The 17,794-nt window shown below is 61.2% G+C and overlaps 1 protein-coding gene across 2 annotated transcripts; it reads right to left on the minus strand.

Annotated features, from left to right (window-relative positions):
• Positions 1-3,287: 3,287 nt before the first annotated feature.
• TNS4 (tensin 4) lies at positions 3,288-17,556 on the minus strand. 2 transcript variants are annotated; one of them, XM_064174301.1, is made up of 12 exons: positions 16,932-17,556; positions 12,310-12,712; positions 11,686-12,101; positions 9,694-9,780; positions 8,621-8,740; positions 7,819-7,911; positions 7,416-7,493; positions 6,860-6,931; positions 5,523-5,691; positions 4,790-4,858; positions 4,551-4,577; positions 3,288-3,985 (listed from the first exon to the last, which is right to left on the minus strand). In XM_064174301.1, the coding sequence occupies exons 1-12, from the start codon at positions 17,422-17,424 to the stop codon at positions 3,856-3,858; spliced, it is 2,157 nt and encodes a 718-aa protein (XP_064030371.1). In that variant the 5' UTR covers positions 17,425-17,556; the 3' UTR covers positions 3,288-3,855. The 2 variants fall into 2 exon arrangements, with proteins under 2 accessions (XP_064030371.1, XP_064030370.1); XM_064174300.1 differs by lacking the exon at positions 4,790-4,858 and having other exon boundaries at positions 16,932-17,484.
• Positions 17,557-17,794: the final 238 nt, after the last annotated feature.

Consider the following 17,794-nt stretch of genomic DNA (forward strand, 5'->3'; position numbering starts at 1 on the left):
AGCTGGGGACAAGGGCTGGTGCTGGGCTTAGCGCTGCAGCTCATCAGCTCAGCTTGGTCTGGCTTCTCATGCAGGTGACAGTGTCCTCATGTCACTTCCCGTGTCCCCGAGGTGCACGTGTCCCAGTGTGGCTCCAGCACCTTGTGTGTCCCGGGGGGCTGCTCTTCTGCCCCTGCCCTGCTGCCAGCCTTAGCAGAGTCCCACCTTGGTGCCTTGCCGGTGACTGCCCTGACACCCACCCTGCCCTTGCACCCTGTCATGGGATCCTCTTCCTGCCCTTGTGCCCTGTCATGGGGACCACAGCTGATCACAGCCACACCAGCAGCCCCGCAGAGGGGTGCAGGATGGAGTCCCAGCCAGCCCAAACCCTCCTCGCAGGCATCCAGGGCAGCGCTGGCAGATCCCACAGAGCCTCTCCCAGTTTTGGGGTGGCCTGGAAGTGACTGGGAGGGGGGATGCTGGCGCTCAGCAGGACATGTCCTGTGCCCAGCTCAGAGGGCTCGGGTGTCTTTTCCTCGTCTCTCCTGTAGTTTAAGGCTGTATTTACACACGATCATGTACCAGCTCCCTGACTTCAGCGGCGTTTTTCCGCCCCGTTGTGATTTCTGTCAGCTCCTCCTGAGCCAAGCCCTTCCCTTTGGACCCCCTCCCCTCTCCCCGTAGCAGCCTCCCTCTTCTGCAGTAAACTTGAACCTTTGTATTGCCAAACAGAAAGGGGGGGGGGGGGGGGGGGGGGAAAGGGCAAATCGCAGTATTTAATCTTCTCTCTGGTTTCTGTCGACTGCATTTTGTCTTTGCATTGTTTTAAAGCAAAGCAGAGGGGAGGAGGAGGAGGAGGAGGAGCGAGGGGTCCGCGGGGATCGCAGCAGTTTGGAAGTGGAAAAAATGCCTGAGCCGAGAGCGTCTGGTTGGGAGATGCCAGAACGGGGCCGCGGGAGCGGGGCCAGCTCCTGCCTGTGCTCGGCTGCGTCCGCAGCCCGCGGGGCTGGGGCCCGGCGCTGGGCATCCCCCCGGTGTGGGGCCAGGCTCAGCCACGCTGCCCCTGCCCCGGCACGCAGCGCACCCCCCAGCCTGGGGACACCGAGCTGAGGGGTGGGGGCGTGTGTCAGCACCCGGAGAGTCTCGGGAAGTACTGCACCGAGCAGGGATGGGGGAGGAAGAGAATGATTTTGTGCCTCCTCTGGAGTGCCAGCTCAGCCTCTGCCCGGTGCCACCGTGCCGGCAGCGAGGAACGTCACCGCCAGCCCAGCACGGCAGCACAGGGCGGACTGTGCCAGGCTGGGACGGGGCACTGGACGGGCGTTCACATCGCAGGGTGGTTGGGTCCCGGGGGCAGGTGCCAGCCCGGTGCCCCGGCGGTGGCTGCGGGCGGCCCCGGTGCTCGGGGTTGTGCAAACAGCTGGAGGAGCTGGACCGAGGCCGCGGCCGCAGCCAAGGCTGCGATTTGCTGGCGCAGCAGATTGCGGCCGCGGCAGGGACGCTGCCAGCTCTCCCGGAGCCCAGCCCTGCGCTGACGGCTGTCCAGGGCTGGGGCTCCCCGGGCCCTCCTTTGGGGTCCCCTTCCAGCTGTCCACAGCCCTGGCAGCTGTGGGGGCGCTGAGCTTGGGAGCTGATCGGGCTGAGAAGCCTCTGTGTGTGGGCATCGGGCAGAGCCGCTGCCGGAAACATGTGGGCTGGTGCCATGGGGTCTGGAGGGCACTCAGCCACTCCTGTGCCACTTGCAGACTGGGGGCACCCACCTGCTGCTGGCTCCCCTGCGTGCCCTTGCCCTTGCGTGGCCATTTCCCTATTCTGCAGGGCACCAGGGAGCTGGTGGCAGGAGGAACCCAAACCCCTCCTGCGCTCTCCTCGTGTTCAGAAGCGCTGCTGACTGTGACCTCCGGGCAGGGCTGCTCTGGGCAGGACCCCGTTGGGATGGAGTGGGGGAGGTGGGTAGGGATGCTGACCCTTGGCCAGTGTCCCACGGATCTGGATGCCAGGTGAGCCAGTGGCACATCTCACCAGGGAGCAATGCTTCATCTACAACAGCCAGCACCTTCCCACCCCCAGGGCTTTCCCCAGGGCAAGGACATCTCTTTGCAGGAGCCCCTGTGGCCACCATGCTGCCCCCACAAAGCTGTGCTGGGGTTTAGCTTGTCACCCACACAGGCACACCCGTGGCTGTGCACAGTGAGTGGGCACCTGTGTGCCTGTCACTTTGGGGTCTTGCTGTGCCCGGGGGACATGTGGCATCACCTGCTGACAGCAAAGCTGCTGGGAACCAACCCTCAAGCCTGGCCACGACAGGGGCTGTGTCTGTTACAAAACATCTGGAACTGGACCCAGGAACCAAACCCAAGAGCTGAGCTTCCAGGAAGCCTAGGACAGACTTTGGAAGCCACGAGGAGCTCAGAGAATTGTTTGTTTTCTCCTGAATCCAGGTGGTTTTGGCTGACCTGTCCCCACCTTGTCTCCAGCCACCCTGAGCTGCAATGAACTCCAAATTCCCCCTGCAGCAGCTGGTGCCTGGAGAGGGGCAAATCCCCACCCCAGAGTGCTCCACTGAACCCTCCTGGCTGTGGCAGGAGCACAAACCCCTCTGCTCCGTGTGCAAGTAGGTGGCTTTGGTGACAGGGGAGCAGTGTGCAGGGGTCTGGGTTGGGATCCTCTCCCCAGACAGCTGCTGCAGCTCAGTGAGGTTGCCCAGCCTGGCTGCAGGAGGGTGGCTGCTCCTTTCTGTGCCACACTGGTGTTTGAGGGCAAAGTGTTTTGGTCACTGTCACCTCTGCAGGGTTCATGGTGAGAAAAATGATAGAACCAGAGGATTGTTTTGGTTGGAAAAGCCTTCTAATGTCCAGCCACCAACTCACCACCACCACCACAGCCATTACACCGCGTCCCTAAGTGCCACCAAAATGCCCCTGAGCAAAGTTTGGTCAGCACAGGGGGCAAAATTCAGCCACCAGAGAGGCACCAGGCAAGGGTACTGTGGTGGGCTGGGAGCTGCTCTGCTCCACTCTGAGCCTCCAGCCAGGGTTGGGCCTTCAGCTGGTGTAAAAGGCAGTGGTGCTGCCTGCCACGGGGCCAGGCCAATTTACGTCACCAGAGGATCCAGCCCAAATCCACGCAAGTCATTTCCAACTCCCCCCCCAACCTTTTACTGTCATGGAAATGTCAGCTGCATTTCTCAGCTCACCACGCTGCCAGGAGGTCGAGCTGGCCTGGCACATCCCCCCCACCTTGCTCTGCAGCAAAGGGCAGAGGAGCAGGGCAAGGCAGCAGCAGCAGGCAAGTGCCCCCCCCCCCGCTCTGACATTTCTGCCTCACCACGGCTCCAGGGCAGGAAGATTTTTCCATCCAGGCTTGGTGATTTTATAGGCTTTGATGTACAAAACTCCTCTTGATGCTGAGGGGAGGTTCTCCCCCCTGCCCTCCCCTCCTATGACACTGGGTGGGTGTTTAGGGCTGAGCCCTGAAGGTGGGAGCTCAGCTCCATCAAGCGTCCCTCGGTTGGGCACCGAGTGCCACCATCCCCTGCTGCCAGAGGAGATCCCAGCAGAGTGTCCCTGTGCTCCAAAGCCAGGAGAAGGGGGAGGGAAGCAGCAGTTCTGTATGGTGAGCACAGCTCTCATCCTGAAGCCCTGCTTCCAGCCTGGCACAGCTTCCCACGGGCAGCTGTCCTGAGGTGGCACTGCCCTGTGGTGCCTTGGGGAGGAAGATCTCATCCCAGCGGAGCACAGTCCGCGGCTGGGACTCTTGGCACGGTGCTGCCTAACAGACTGATATAAATAGGAGCTGCTGCCCAAAGGCGAGCAGGAGAGGCTGGGCAGCACGTGGGCAGCTGCCAGTCCTGAGCTGTCCTGGGCTTTGTGTCCTCTATGGGCCCGGCAGCAGCTTGCAGAGGAGGTCGATGGCAGGCGCCGCCGGCTGCACGCTGTCGTACTCTGCAAACAGGTGGCAGAGGTTCTGTGAGTCCGTCTGGCTCTTGGCCACGAACCCGAAGATTCTGTGAAGAAGGGGGGAGAAGGATTCAGTTTGCATCCAGGGATCCAAAGGAATGGGCTGAAAGCAGCCCCAGCCCCAGAGCAAAGCCTCAGTTCCAGCAGTTGCACCTTGGCCCGCTCCCCGGTCACGTTTCCTTGGAAGCAGAGCAGCCAAGAGAAGTGTTTCTGGCAAAGCTCCCCCAGCTGTGAGCAGCCTCCTGGACACAAGGTAGAGCCAGACAGAAACTCCCTTCCTGAGCCCTGAGCAAAGCGAGTCCCTGCTCAGGCTGGATCTGGCTGGGGGCTTTCTACCCCAGGGGCTGCGGAGGGTTGGGCTTGGCTGAGCCTCTCTGCAAAGCCCACACAGTAAACCCCCCCCAGAGCTTCTCCCACCTGTCCCTCCTCTCGTCCTGCCTCCACCTTAACTTTGGTCACTTCATTTTTAAGCTTTGATTCTTTGCTGCTCTCAAAGCTTTGCAGGACACCCTCTGGAGAGGCCAGGATGGGCCAGGGCAGCGCCCACCCACCCCACCCTGATCCCCACCAGCAGCACAGCTCAGCTGTGAGGTGTCCCCACGCAGGTCTCACCTTGAGGACTTGCAGTACTTCTGCCACCTGAGGGAAGAAGAGAATTGTGTTTGTCAGAGGCTGAGCTTTACCTCATCCCAGCAGCTGCAAAGCCAAGGTTTATCTTTAGCTAAACCCTGCTGGCAGGAATTTGGGATCTGAGCAGCAGAGCAGCGCTGGGAATCGTGAGGAATCCAGCAGCAGGCAGCAGCTCTGACCAGCACCGACACCCTCAGCCCCTAGAGCAGCCAAAAACTCACTTTCTGTTCTCAGGATCCATCCCGCAGAACCTGAGGGCAGCCAGGGGGTAGTGCCTCCTGAAAAACACCCTGCGGGGCAGGAGAGTGAGGGGTCGGGGGGGGGAAAAATGCCTGGGTGGAGCTGGGGGGGAGGGGAAACAGGGGTCTGAGTATTCAAACCCGGCTGGAACTGTGGCTGCTGGGTTGGGGGCGTGGGAGAGGAGATGTGAGGGTGCAGCTCCCCGGGGCTGCAGCCTGCAGCTCCCCGAGGCTGGAGGCTGCGCTGGCAGCTGGCACAGCGTTGGCAGCTCTTGGGTTCAGCCAGCTCTTGCCTCCCGCTGCTGAGCTGTTGCCAGCAGCTTCACACCAAGCCCCATCGCGCTCCGTGCTGCACCGAAGAGGTCAAACCTGCCCCTGGATTGCAGCAGGGATCTGCGTGAGCTGGCCAGCTCCTGACGTGCCGCAGCCGAGGAGGTTGGCAGGCTGAGAGGGCAGCAGGCAGCTGGGTGGTCTGGGCAGGTTGCCTCTCCAGGAGCCACGCAGCTCTGCCCTCCACCTTGCCACCCATTGGCCAAGTTAAACGAGACCTTTGGGCAACTTGCTTTAGGGGGAGGCATCGCTGCCTTGGCCAGGGAGGGGGTGGCACTGGATGATCTTCAAGGTCCCATCCAACCCATTCTGCAGCAGCATGAACCCAAGGAGCCCTCAGCCATGGCAGCCACCCCCACCCTGCCCCTCCTCGGGCAGCTCTTACTTCCTCTGGATGTCGGTCAGGGTGACGCCCTGCTCGGTCACTCTGAAGTGCACCAGGGTGGGGGTGGGCAGGGTTTCCAGCTCAAAGGTGTTGGAGATGGCTTTCTGGATGGCTGGGGCCCCGGTCAGCGTCTCCACGTTCACAGAGCTGAGGTACAGGACGTTGCAGACTGCAAGGGGGAGCAGAGAGCCTGGTTCAGGGCAGCAGGGCCAGGGCTGGGTCCCAGGGCAGCAGCAGCCTGCAGCAGCAGCAGCAGCAGCAGCAGCAGCAGCTTGCAGACCTGGCCACAGCTCCGTGGGTCACATTTGTTTTGGTGAGAAAAGCAAAACCCCAACCCAAATTCCCAAAAGCTTTGGTGACTCAGAAATTCTTCAGAGGTTGATTTTTGGTTCCCTTCGATTCCTTGCCCTAATTGCTCTGCAAGTCCAAGGATTTAATTTCCTGTCTCTAAATGTCACTTTTGGAGGTTTCTCTCTGGGTTTTGTGTCTCCCCCCCCCCCCTTCCCCTCTGTTTATTGCATATTTCCTTTAATGAAAAGCAGAAACACCCCCAGCCAGCAGACGGCTGAAGGCCAACCTCGAACATGACATTTCAGGCTGATGGAGCTGTTCAAAGGGCTCTGCTGGGTCAAACTAAACTTTTTTACTGCTTGCCAACTTCTTTTTCAGAATTTCCAGCGAAATAAAGTAGCTCCTGACCACCCTTCCCCTTCCTCCCACTCCCTGGAGTGGGCTCCTGGCTCTCTGCTCTCCCTGCAGCCCACCCACTGCTGCCGGAGGGAGAAGCCAAGACCCTTCCTCATCCTGCCCAGCAGGTCTTTGTGCCTCTCGTTGAGTCTCTCAGTGATTTAAGCAGCCCCCATGAACCCATCCCTCCCCTAGAGCCTCCAGCTGTCCCACACCCATCAGCTGAACACCTCCAGCTGCCCCACACCCATCAGCTGAACACCTCCAGCTCTCCAACACCCATCAGCTGAGCCCCGATTGAAGCCATCCAGGAGAGAGACTCCAACCTCGGAGGCTATTTAAAGCTGTGGGAACTGTAAGGTCTTTTATCAGCCTTGGGGCCTCAAGAGCTGTCACTTCAAGCCCTACCCCACCACTGTGAGGACCAAAAGTCTCTTTTCTTTGGAATGGTCAGGTCCTCCTGCACGCCACAGGCTGAGGTTGTGATAAAAACCTTGCAGGTTCCCCCCAGGCTGGTGAGGAAGCCAGGAGTGGGACATGGCACCAGCACCCCCCAGCTGCTCTGGTGTGCCCTGCACAGTTCCTTGGCTCCAGCACCTGCTGGGCACGGGGTCAGGATGGGGCTGTGAGAAGCCTCCTGCTCTGCTCACCAGCAGCCTGCTTCAGTGGGGCCAGTGTGGGGTCTGGGGCGCAGTCAGGGCTGTCTTCTCCATCAGCAAGATCTGCACAAGTGACAAGCAGGGGCACAGGTCAGGCTGCTCTGTGGCACCACCCTGCCTTGGGTGCTGATTCCTTATCTCACAGGAAGCCCAAAGGCCCAGGGACCACTTAAACTGAAGGGGTTTAGAGCAGTAATTAACTTAATTGTCTTCCATTCCCTTCTCCTGTGACACAGTCATAGAACGGTTTGGGTTGGAAGGGACCTCTACTGGTCCTGGATCTTCATCTCTCACCTCCCCACTCCTCCTTTCCTTGCCCACACCCAGTGGTCCCCTGCTCCTTGCTGCTCTGTTGCCCACCCTCCACCCCCAGCAGAAGTCACCCCCAGCAGAAGTCACCACTGGGTCAGCTCTTGCAGGTCCTTGCTCCACCTCCAACCAGGGCAATCGGCCCCATTGGGGGGCACCTGGGCAGGTCACCCCACTCCCCACTGCAGGACCATTCCCACCTCCCCAACTCAGCATCCCTCCTGCCCCCAGCACCTACCTCTGGTGGGGATTCTCAGCTTGCAGGGCAGTGCCAGGGGGGTGATGGCATGCTGGTACACGAAGGCAGAGAGGCTGCCTGCAACACAGAACTGCTGCTTAGGGGGGTCCTAGTTCTGAGACCACCCATCCTTGCAGTGTCCCAGGCAGCTCAGAAAAGGGAAGAGGGGGCCAAGATGGGCTGTTTGGGGCCCCGCAGTGACAAACAGAGGTTTTCCAACCCCCATCCCATGTTCCTGTTTTGGATACCACTACCAAGTGCCTTGTTGGCAGAGGAGCATGGGCAGGAGCTGGGGACTAAGTGGCAACTTCCCTCACCACCAACACTGCAGGGCTGAGGAACAGCTCCAGGGTGCTTTGGAAGCACCTCCTGTGGCTGCAGCAGGCACTGGCACTGCCCTTACCAAAGTAGAGCTCCTCACTGGCCCCTCTCAGGTGCACCCCTCTGGCAGAGGACTCGATGAGGAAGTGCCGGACGAGGTCTCCACTCTCATCACCTGCAAGTGGGACCCATGGCAGTGGCAGGCATCACAGATGCTGTTTCACCCCTCCCCAGCCCACCCCAGAGTATCCACCCAAGATTCTGCTCTGTGGCTCCAGTCTCTGTGCAGGGGTGGGAAGGGAACTCCCAGACCAGCACCTCCCACACAAGCAGATTCCTGCAGCTTCTCATAGTCACAGCAATGCAAAATGGATTTGGTTGGAAGGGACCTTCAAGATCATCCAGCTCCAGCCCCCTGCCATGGGTAGGAACACCTCCCACCAGCCCAGGTTGCTCAAGGCCTCATCCAACTTGGCCTTGAGCACCTGCAGAGAGTGGGCAGCCACAACTTCCACGTTGCATTGTCTCCTCATCCTCACTGTCAAGAATTTCTGCCTCACCTCCAGTTCAAATCTGCCCTCCTCAAGCTGCAGCCCATCCCCTCTCATCCTATCATCTCACTTCTCATCTTAGAATCAGAGAATCACAGAACCAATCAGGCTGGAAGAGAGCTCCAAGCTCACCCAGCCCAACCTAGCACCCAGCCCATGCCAATCAACCAGACCATGGCACTAAGTGCCCCAGCCAGGCTTGGCTTCAACACCTCCAGGGATGGGACTCCACCACCTCCCTGGGCAGCCCATTCCAGTGGCAAATCACTCTTGCTTCACTTTGGCTGCTTTCAGTCAAACCCTCCAAGCCAACCTCACCTTGCCCATCCCTACCTGTCTGGCTGCTGGCTGCAGCTCCGGGAACCTTCACGGCCAGCCCGAAGGAGCCCCGGTAGGACGTGCTGTCCCGCACCACAAACGTGCCTGGCTCCTTGTCCCGCAGCAGCTGGATGGCTGTCAAAGCACAGGCGAGGGCTCAGCCAAGCAAAACAGGTGGAGACCTCCCTGCTTCGCGGCGCTCGGCGCTGCGCGGCCACCCGGAGCCCGCCCGGAGCCCTCCTGGAGCCCTCCCGGCGCCGCTCCCGGAGCCTGCCCGGAGCCTGCCCGGAGCCCTCCTGGAGCCCTCCCGGTGCCGCTCCCGGAGCCCGCCCGGAGCCGCTCCCGGAGCCCTCCCGGAGCCCTCCTGGAGCTCTCCCGTAGCCTGCCCGGAGCCGCCCCCGGAGCCCGCCCGGAGCCCTCCCGGCAGCATCTGCTGAGGACCTGCACGTCCCGACCGCGGGCACTGACTGTGGACTGAGTGGTCTCAGATCTGTCCTGAGGGTCTCTGTGGTCCCCAGGACGCTCAGCACCCACCCAGGCCATGCTGAGCAACAGCAGCATGAGACAGGAGAAGCTTTGCAAGACTTGGGCAGGGGGCAGAGGGGTGAGGCACACTGAGCCTTCCCCCAGCACCTCTCAGTTGGTCTCTCCATGCCTCTTACAGCCTCCAGAATACTTCACATTGCCACCACTGAGGCTCCAACGAGCCTCAGAACGGGGCAGACTTGGACCCAGGCGCTGTAGGGAGGCCAACTCCAGCCTGGGAAGCAGCCCAGCCCCACAGAGCAGCTCTGGGCCGGGGGGGATGACGCAGGAGGTCTGGGGTGGGGGCAGCAGCAGCTCTGGGATGGGGGCAGCAGCAGCTCTGGGGCAGAAGCAGCTCTGGGGTGGGGGCAGCAGCAGCTCTGGGATGGGGGCAGGAGCAGCTCTGGGGGTAGGCAGGAACAGGTCTGGGATGGGGGCAGGAGCAGCTCTGGGGGTGGGCAGGAGCAGCTCTGGGGTGGGCAGGAGCAGCTCTGGGGGTGGGCAGGAGCAGCTCTGGGGTGGGCAGGAGCAGCTCTGGGGCAGGGGCAGCTCAGCTGCCTTACCTTGCTCCCTGGTTATGCTCGGCTTGAACCAGTACTTTGATGTGTCCATCACAAACTTCATGGTGGGCTGCCCAGCCTTGAGGGGACCTGTGAGAGACCTCAGAGTGTCAGTGTGGGACCTGAGAGCCCCTCACAGCAGAGGTGGCTGAGCAGGGCACAGCCCTGGCACAGATTTCTCTTTCAGCCTGGCCAAGGTTGAAGGTTTGGGTTGGTTTTTCCCAAGCCTTTTGAGCAGAGCTTCCTCCCTTCAGAGTAACTCATTCTCCACACAATTATCTCTCTTGGCAGGCTGTGCAGGAGCACAGAGAGGCAGCAGATGCAATCCCTCAGTGGTGCCAGTCTGCCCAACCCTGCACAAGTCCACTGGACCATGGGGATTTACACCAGCTGAGGATCTGACCCACAAAGTCCTCCTGCCAGTCCCATAGGATCCCAATTAAAAGCCTCTGCCCCGAGAGCTGCCTCTGCCCATCTCCTCCAGAGAACAAGAGCCTCATTGTCCACCCCTGAATGAGAGACCTTAGAAACTGTGGTGGCTTTAGATACCCTCCAGAGCAAACTGGAACCCCAACCCCTCCTCCCCACTGCCCCGGGCCCACGGACAAGCATGAAGGGCCAGAAAGCTGGGTCCTGATCTCAGGTACTGCCCATGACTGCTGGGTCCTGATCTCAGGTACTGCCCGTGACTGCTGGGTCCTGATCTCAGGTACTGCCCATGACTGCTGGGTCCTGTTCTCAGGTACTGCCCATGACTGCTGGGTCCCATTCTCAGGTACTGCCCATGACTACTGGGTCCCATTCTCAGGTACTGCCCATGACTGCTGGGTCCTGTTCTCAGGTACTGCCCATGACTGCTGGGTCCTGATCTCAGGTACTGCCCATGACTGCTGGGTCCTGATCTCAGGTACTGCCCATGACTGCTGGGTCCTGTTCTCAGGTACTGCCCATGACTGCTGGGTCCTGATCTCAGGTACTGCTCATGACTGCTGTGTCCCATTCTCAGGTACTGCTCATGACTGCTGGGTCCTGTTCTCAGGTACTGCCCATGACTGCTGGGTCCCATTCTCAGGTACTGCCCATGACTGCTGAGTCCTGTTCTCAGGTACTGTCCATGACTGCTGGGTCCTGTTCTCAGGTACTGCTCATGACTGCTGGGTCCTGATCTCAGGTACTGCCCATGACTGCTGAGTCCTGATCTCAGGTACTGCTCATGACTGCTGAGTCCTGTTCTCAGGTACTGCCCATGACTGCTGAGTCCTGATCTCAGGTACTGCCCATGACTGCTGGGTCCTGATCTCAGGTACTGCTCATGACTGCTGAGTCCTGATCTCAGGTACTGCCCATGACTGCTGAGTCCTGATCTCAGGTACTGCCCATGACTGCTGGGTCCTGTTCTCAGGTACTGCTCATGACTGCTGAGTCCTGATCTCAGGTACTGCCCATGACTGCTGAGTCCTGATCTCAGGTACTGCCCATGACTGCTGGGTCCTGTTCTCAGGTACTGCTCATGACTGCTGGGTCCTGTTCTCAGGTACTGTCCATGACTGCTGAGTCCTGATCTCAGGTACTGCCCATGACTGCTGGGTCCTGTTCTCAGGTACTGCCCATGACTGCTGGGTCCTGTTCTCAGGTACTGTCCATGACTGCTGAGTCCTGTTCTCAGGTACTGTCCATGACTGCTGGGTCCCATTCTCAGGTACTGTCAATGACTGCATCTGCATCTCCTGGGCAGGGGCAGAGCACTTCTGCCTGCTGAGCATCTGCCCTGGAGGGCAAAACACCACAGCTAGTGCAGGGTCATCAGCAAAGATAGAGACTACCACAGACCTTGCAGCCCTAAGGGAGTCCAGTAAGGCTCTCCAGCCAGCCAGGACCTGCTCTCCTTCAGCTCTTAACCAGTGTAAGATGGTATTTGCTCCCTGTTGCCTGGCATCCATCTGGGTCTCCATCTCCCTCCCCCCCAGAGGTGCCCAGGGGCAGGCAGGGACTTACCATCCGAGACACAGGAGAGAGCTGGTGCAGAGAGTGCATTGTTCAGGCCACCGAGCCTCAGGGTTGGGCTGCAGCTGGGAGAGGAGGGCTGCTTGGCAGAGGCTGGGGGCTTGTTGGCCAGGCTGGAAGCTTCATCTCCCTGCTCCAGGGAGCCGTTGACCAGCAGCACTGGGATGTCAGCTGTGCAGGTGAGGATGGAGGGGGGGCAGCTGCTGGCTTGCCCCTTCTGGGATGGGCAGATGTTGGCTTTGGTGGAGCAGGTTGCTTTGGGCTGCTGGGGACTGAGGCCAAAAGCTTCTCCAGAGTGAGACCTGATGCCTGGGGAGGGTGGGCAGGGGCTGCCCAGGGAGCTGGCAGGGGATGGGCAGGCAGGAGGGTGGGCATCTGAATCATCGTTGTGGAGCGACTGGAAGCTGCTGCAGGAGGGAGACAGAGAGCAAGGGGAGGTCTGCAGAGTGTCGAGCTGGGATGTGGGGCACAGCCCACCCTGCACCGTGCCAGCCCTATGGGCATCAACCCCCAGCCTGAGGAACAAGGTCTTGGATGGTGGAACTTGCAGTGACCACCCCATGCCCTTCCCATCCCCACCCCCAGCCCGAGAGCGGGGCATGAGCTGGCACTCACCTGCCAAGGATGTAACTGGTGTCTGAGCCAGGGCTGGTGGACAGCATGGAGACCCAACTGCCCCTCTGCTGGGCCTTCACCACCTGCACGGGCTTCAGCAGGCTGTCAGAGCCCGGAGAGCTGCCATAGGAGATGCTGTCTGCCTGCCCAGCCGGGCACAGCTGGGGCACGGCGATGCCGCAGGGCGAGGAGGCAGCAGTTGGGGTGCCCGAGCTGGGGCTGGCAGGGCTGGAGAAGACCAGGCTGGCCCCGGCGCTGTAGGCGCCTCTCAGCCCCCCTGTCTGGGGCAGGGAGCTGCTGCCCTGGGGGCACCTGGAGCAGGGGGTGCTGGAGGGGCTGGGGGAGCCCTGCAGCAGCTGGGCACAGGTGGCACTGCCTGCAGTCATCTCGATGTACTTGATGTCTGCAGGGAGAGAGGGCAGGTCGTCAGGGGGGGGCACAGCTCTGCCCTGCATGGCTCCATTTGCATGCCCCATAGGGCCCAGGGGGAGCCCCCCAGGGTCTGCAGAGACCCCATGGCCACCAGGAGCCTTGGCTGAGACCCCACAAGGGCACAGGCACCAAGCCCCAGGGACACAGCTCAGCGCTGGCAGGTTCCCGGGGGGGGCACAGTGGTTAGCCACGGTCCTGTCTGAGCACAGACCCCCCCTGCACGGCACAGCCCCTGCCTGCCCAGGCCTGCAGCCACAGGAGGGTGTTTCCTCCAGCAGCTGCTCTGCTGCTGCCTGACTCAAGAGACAAACATCTGCCTGCTCCCCCCCGGGGATGACATCAGGCTCGGGGGTGCCCATGGCAGGGGGTGCACAGCCCTGCAGTGTCTAGACTGTCCGGGTGGAGGAGCATGGGGGTGGCACTGGGGCCCCAGGCACAGCCATCCTACCACCCACACCACCACTGGCACCGCTGGCACCCACATACTACCTGCACCGCTGGCACCACTGGCACCATGGCTGTGGAGCAGAAGGCAAAGGGCAGTCACAAGGCTCCAGCTGTCACCTCTGGCCCAGGACAGGGGCTGGCTGCTCCCCCTGCCCCTCCCCCGCCCTGCACAAGCCTCTTCAGAGCATTAATTGTCAAGGCAGAGCCTGTGCCCTGCTGTGGGTTCCCTCCTGCTCCTCTTCCCCTCTCCTTGCCATTACCCGCACGGTAACACACCTGGCAGAGCACCACCTGCCTCAGGGCAAGGGGGTGCCAGGCTCCCCAGGTGCCCGATGCAGGTCAGTCCCTGGGCATCTCTCCTGGCTGAGCTGGGAGGGACCTTTAGCAAGAGACACTCAGACTCGATCTGAGGGCTTGCAGCGACGGCAAACTGCAGCCGGGGGGCAGCTGCTGGGTGCTTGATCCCTGCCCTGCCTCCTTGCCAGTCTGAACGTGCCCGGCTTTGTTCCCAGCTCCTGCTTCTTGCCCTGCCACGGAGTTCAGGGAAGTTTCTCACCTTAAAGGTGTTTCTTGGACAGAGACAACAGTGACAAACTGTTCTCAGCAGCCCCCAGCTCCCTGGCAGCAGAGGTGAAGTGCCCCAGGGGGCTGCTGGGGCACAGAGCTGGGCAGGGCAGAGCAGCTGGGGGCTGCCCAGCACTGCAGACCTTGGTTACTGCAAGGCACAGCCAAACCTCTGGGGCACAGAGCTCCAGCAGCAGCAAAAGCACTCTCTGAGCCCCTTCTCTACATGGGGCTGGGTTGGCATGGCCAGTTGAGAGCTGCCAAAGAGGCACCAGGTGAGCCAGGAGGACTGGTCCCAGTGGGGACACAGCTGGAGCCTGCACAACTGCATCTGCTCCCCCCAACAAGATGCCACTGCCAGGGGCAGCCAGCAGCAGCCCTTCCAGAGCCTGTCCTTGGGGAGGCTCCAGAGCCAGGGGGGGCAGGTGGTGCCAAGGGACAAAGCCTTGGCACAAGCTCTTGGCTGGATGCTTTTTGGGCAGAGAGCTGGGGATGGGAACTGGGCTGCTAAAGAACTAAGTGAAAGGCCTCTGTGTGCTGGGCAAACAGAGCCTTTTGCCTCCTGCTCCTCTGCCTTCGCTGCTGCTTATCAGGTGTGGTTAAACCTCAAATATTTGCTCAAGACCTTGGCAGGATCTTCCAGCACCAAGGAGTGGCAAAGGCTCTGCGAGCAGCAGCTCTGCTGGCACGCAGGCAGGGACGCTCTGCTCCTCGCCAGGAGCCAGCACCAGGGGTCAGGGACTCAAAAGTGCCTCCTGTGGCTCCAGCAGCTGCTCTTAAGAGCTCTCCTCCTGCTTGCACTAGAGGAGAACAAGTCCCTCTCGAGGGCTCTGGGCACCACCAGTCTGCTGCCAGCCCCCACATCAAGTGGCTGCTTGCAGGGAGTTTCATAGCAGCACAGAATCAGGCAGGGCTGGAAAGGAGCACGAGGAGCAGGCAGTGCCAACTCCCCTGCCATGCCCAGGGGCACCCTACCCTAGAGCAGGCTGCACACAGCCTCAGCCAGCCTGGCCTGAAACACCTTCAGGGATGGGGCCTCAACCACCTCCCTGGGCAACCCCTGCCAGGCTCTCATCACTCTCCTGCTCAACAACTTCCTCCTTACATCCAGCCTGAATCTCTCCACCTCCATCTCCCTACCAGATCAGGCTGTCCAGAGCCTCATCCAGCCTGGCCTTAAACATCTCCAGGGATGAGGCTTCCACCACCTCCCTGGGCAACCCCTTCCATGCTCTCACCACCTTCATGCTGAACAACTTCTTCCTAACATCCAGGCTGACTCTCCCCACCTCCAGCTTTGCTCCATTCCCTCCCAGTCCTGGCACTCCCTGAGAGCCTCAAAAATCCCCCCCCAGCTTTCTTGTAGCCCCCTTCAGATCCTGGAAGGCCACAAGAAGGTCACCTGGGAGCCTTCTCCTCTCCAGACTGAACACCCCCAACTCCCTCAGTCTCTGCTCATAGGAGATATATATCTAATTTAGGCCTTAGGCCAAAGGAGGGACTGGGGGCTCTGTGCAGGACCCCCCCCCAACTGCACACCCAGGGGAGCAGAGGGAGGCAGGAGCTGGATGGGAGCATTTCCACAGAGCCAGATGGTGTGGACTGGGTGAACTGGGGGCAGCAGCACAGGCACAGGTGGCATGTCTGGAGCAGGAGGGGGTGAGTGAGAGAAGTTTGTGTGAAGAAGAGTTACAAGCAAAGGAAGGCTGAGGGGAGGCTTTCCCCACTGAACCCAGGGCCAGGTCCCCAGATGCTCAGCCTCTCACTGGAGGCCAGCTTGGCACAGCCACCAGCGTGGTACCTGCTGAGCTGCTCAGCACTGCAGCAGTGCCTGCTGGAGGGGCACAGAGCACCTCCAGACTGAGCAGCCAAGAGCTGAGCTCACTCACCCTTTGCCACAGAGCTTTATCTGCAAGGCCACCCCCTCCCAGCCCGGTGGGAAGCAGGATGCCATCTGCTCCAAAATCACCCTGGGTGCCTTTGCCCTGCTCTGGCTCCTGCACCCCCTGGCTCTCCCCAGCTGCCTGCAGGACGTGCAGCTTCTCCTCCTGCAACCATGCTCCTCAGGCCCGGGGGGCTCACAGGGAGGAGGATTTTTGCCATGCCTTTAACATCCTCTCATTTGCCCTTCCTCTGGGAAGAGGTCCGAGGTCAGGATTTCAAGGTTACTTCCATGCCCGAGGACGTAGAGCCCGGGGAGGACACCTGAGCACATCCCGGGGCTGTCCTCACTGCCCCAGAGAGGCTGCAGCTGCCTGCAGGGTGCTGCCTGCCCCTGTGCTGCCTGCCCCTGTGCTGCCTGTCCCTGTGCCGCCCGTGCGGGCTGAGCTCTGCGGCTCACACACCGCAGGAGAGCCAGGGGGCAGTGCCTGGGGCAGGCAGCATAGCCTTGGGCCAGGGGATGCCAGGGGAGTGTTGCCAAAGGGGGCCACATTAGGCGTGGGAGCAGGAAGAAGAAGTTGGTGCATCCTGCTGGTGCTGCGCCCAGCGTGTGCCAGGCATGCGGTGCCCAGCGTGTGCCAGCTGTGCTGCTGGGGGAGTGCACAAGCCCTGGCCAAGGTGTTTGGGAACACTTCCATGGGGTGATTGTGCAGGGGTCAGTACCTTAGCCCCAGGCTTTGGAAATCTGGCTCCAAATCCTTGTGCTCCCACAGGGCAAACATGAGCCTGGGCAAGGCTCCACTGCGAGGCTGAGCATGGACCAGGCATCGCACCCCGAGCTCGGTGCCTGCCCCTGGTCACTGACAGCAATAACTTGGGTTAGGCATCTGCTGAGAGCTGCAGGTCCCTTTGCTAGCCAGAAATGGTTCCTCCAAGGCCAGGGAGCCAGACCTCAGGCAGGGCCAAGGCTCTTCTTGCTGCTTCCCTTGGCATGCTGCTGAGCCAGGCACAAGTGGGCAGGCTGGGGCTGCCTAAGCAGGTGTGCCAGGCACAAAGCCTGGGCACAGCCTGTTCTCCTGCTGCTTGGAGTGAAGCTTGGATGTCAGGAGACAGCATCCCACACCAATCCCACTGGGGACAGTGTGGGGTGCCACCAGTGCCCATGCCCAGCCCTCCACAGGAGCACAGGACCTCATCCTGCCCACTGGGGCTGGGGTGTGGCCAACCTCTCCTCTCTGAACATTCACTCTGCCCCTTGCAGGTGGCTTGCAGTAGCTCTGACCTGCCTTTTGCCTCACCTATTGCCTCTGGCTCTGCTTTCTTGGTGGCAGCAGCGTCCCCCTGAGCAGCAGGCGGTGCCTCAGCCCTCAGCGGCTGGCACCGGAGCGGCTGGAAGGTCGGATCGATTTCCAGGATCAGCTGGTTGAGGCTCTCTATGGATATGTCCAAGGTAGGAGACACCAGGTGAGCCTCGGGATCCGTGTTGGTCTCCTCCTCTTCCTCCTTTGGCTGGCAGGGGGCTGTGGGTGTCTCCAAAGAGGTGCCCTTTGATGCCAGCTGCTCCAGCGCAGGGTGGGCTGCGCACAGCCGGGCACCGGGGCGCAGCTGCGTGCCGGTGGGCACCGGGGGGGGGTTGTTGGCCCAGCTCTCCCTGGAGTAGTAGACACACTGGATGGGCAGCGTGGAGCAGCCTGGGTACCTTGCCGGGCGCAGGGCCTGGCTGCCCTCCTGGCAGGGCACACACACGGTCTGGCCCACGCGCAGCACATGGTTCTGCAGCACCTGCGACATGGCCTGGGCACGGCGCTTGGCAGCCTGGAGTCCGCAGCAGCAAATCTCCTCCTCCTCCTCCTCCTCCTCGCCGCCCTTCCTTGGCCAGGGAGCGCAGAGCCCTCGCTCGCCGCAGCGTCGGAGGCAGAGAGGAATCTGCGGAATGCAGAGCAGGAGGAGCGGTTACAGAGCCCGCGGCAGGAGCCGACTGCAGCCGCGAAGCCGATAAAGAGCCGGGGCTGGGAGCGGGGGCTGGGATCCAGCTCCTGAGAAAACAACAGCTCCTGCATTGCCTCTCTGCCTCCCCCCAGCCCCAGCCCCGGCTCCCGGCGCCACAGAGCAGCCAGACAAGGGCAGGGAAGGGTTTAAAGTGCAGCAGCAGCAGCAGCAG

The sequence above is a fragment of the Pogoniulus pusillus genome, chromosome 40, assembly GCF_015220805.1.
Source record: "Pogoniulus pusillus isolate bPogPus1 chromosome 40, bPogPus1.pri, whole genome shotgun sequence".
Classification (NCBI taxonomy): domain Eukaryota; kingdom Metazoa; phylum Chordata; class Aves; order Piciformes; family Lybiidae; genus Pogoniulus; species Pogoniulus pusillus.

Bases quoted from the DNA above. Each gene is read 5' to 3' on its own strand.
- TNS4 (XM_064174301.1), bottom strand. From the start codon at position 17,424: ATGTCGCAGGTGCTGCAGAACCATGTGCTGCGCGTGGGCCAGACCGTG. The intron at 7,912-8,620 runs GTAGGGATGGGC...TCCCACTTGCAG, and splicing joins TGCAGCCAGCAGCCAGACAG to GTGATGAGAGTGGAGACCTC. The intron at 5,692-6,859 runs GTGAGCAGAGCA...TCCCCCTTGCAG, and splicing joins CCCACTGAAGCAGGCTGCTG to TCTGCAACGTCCTGTACCTC.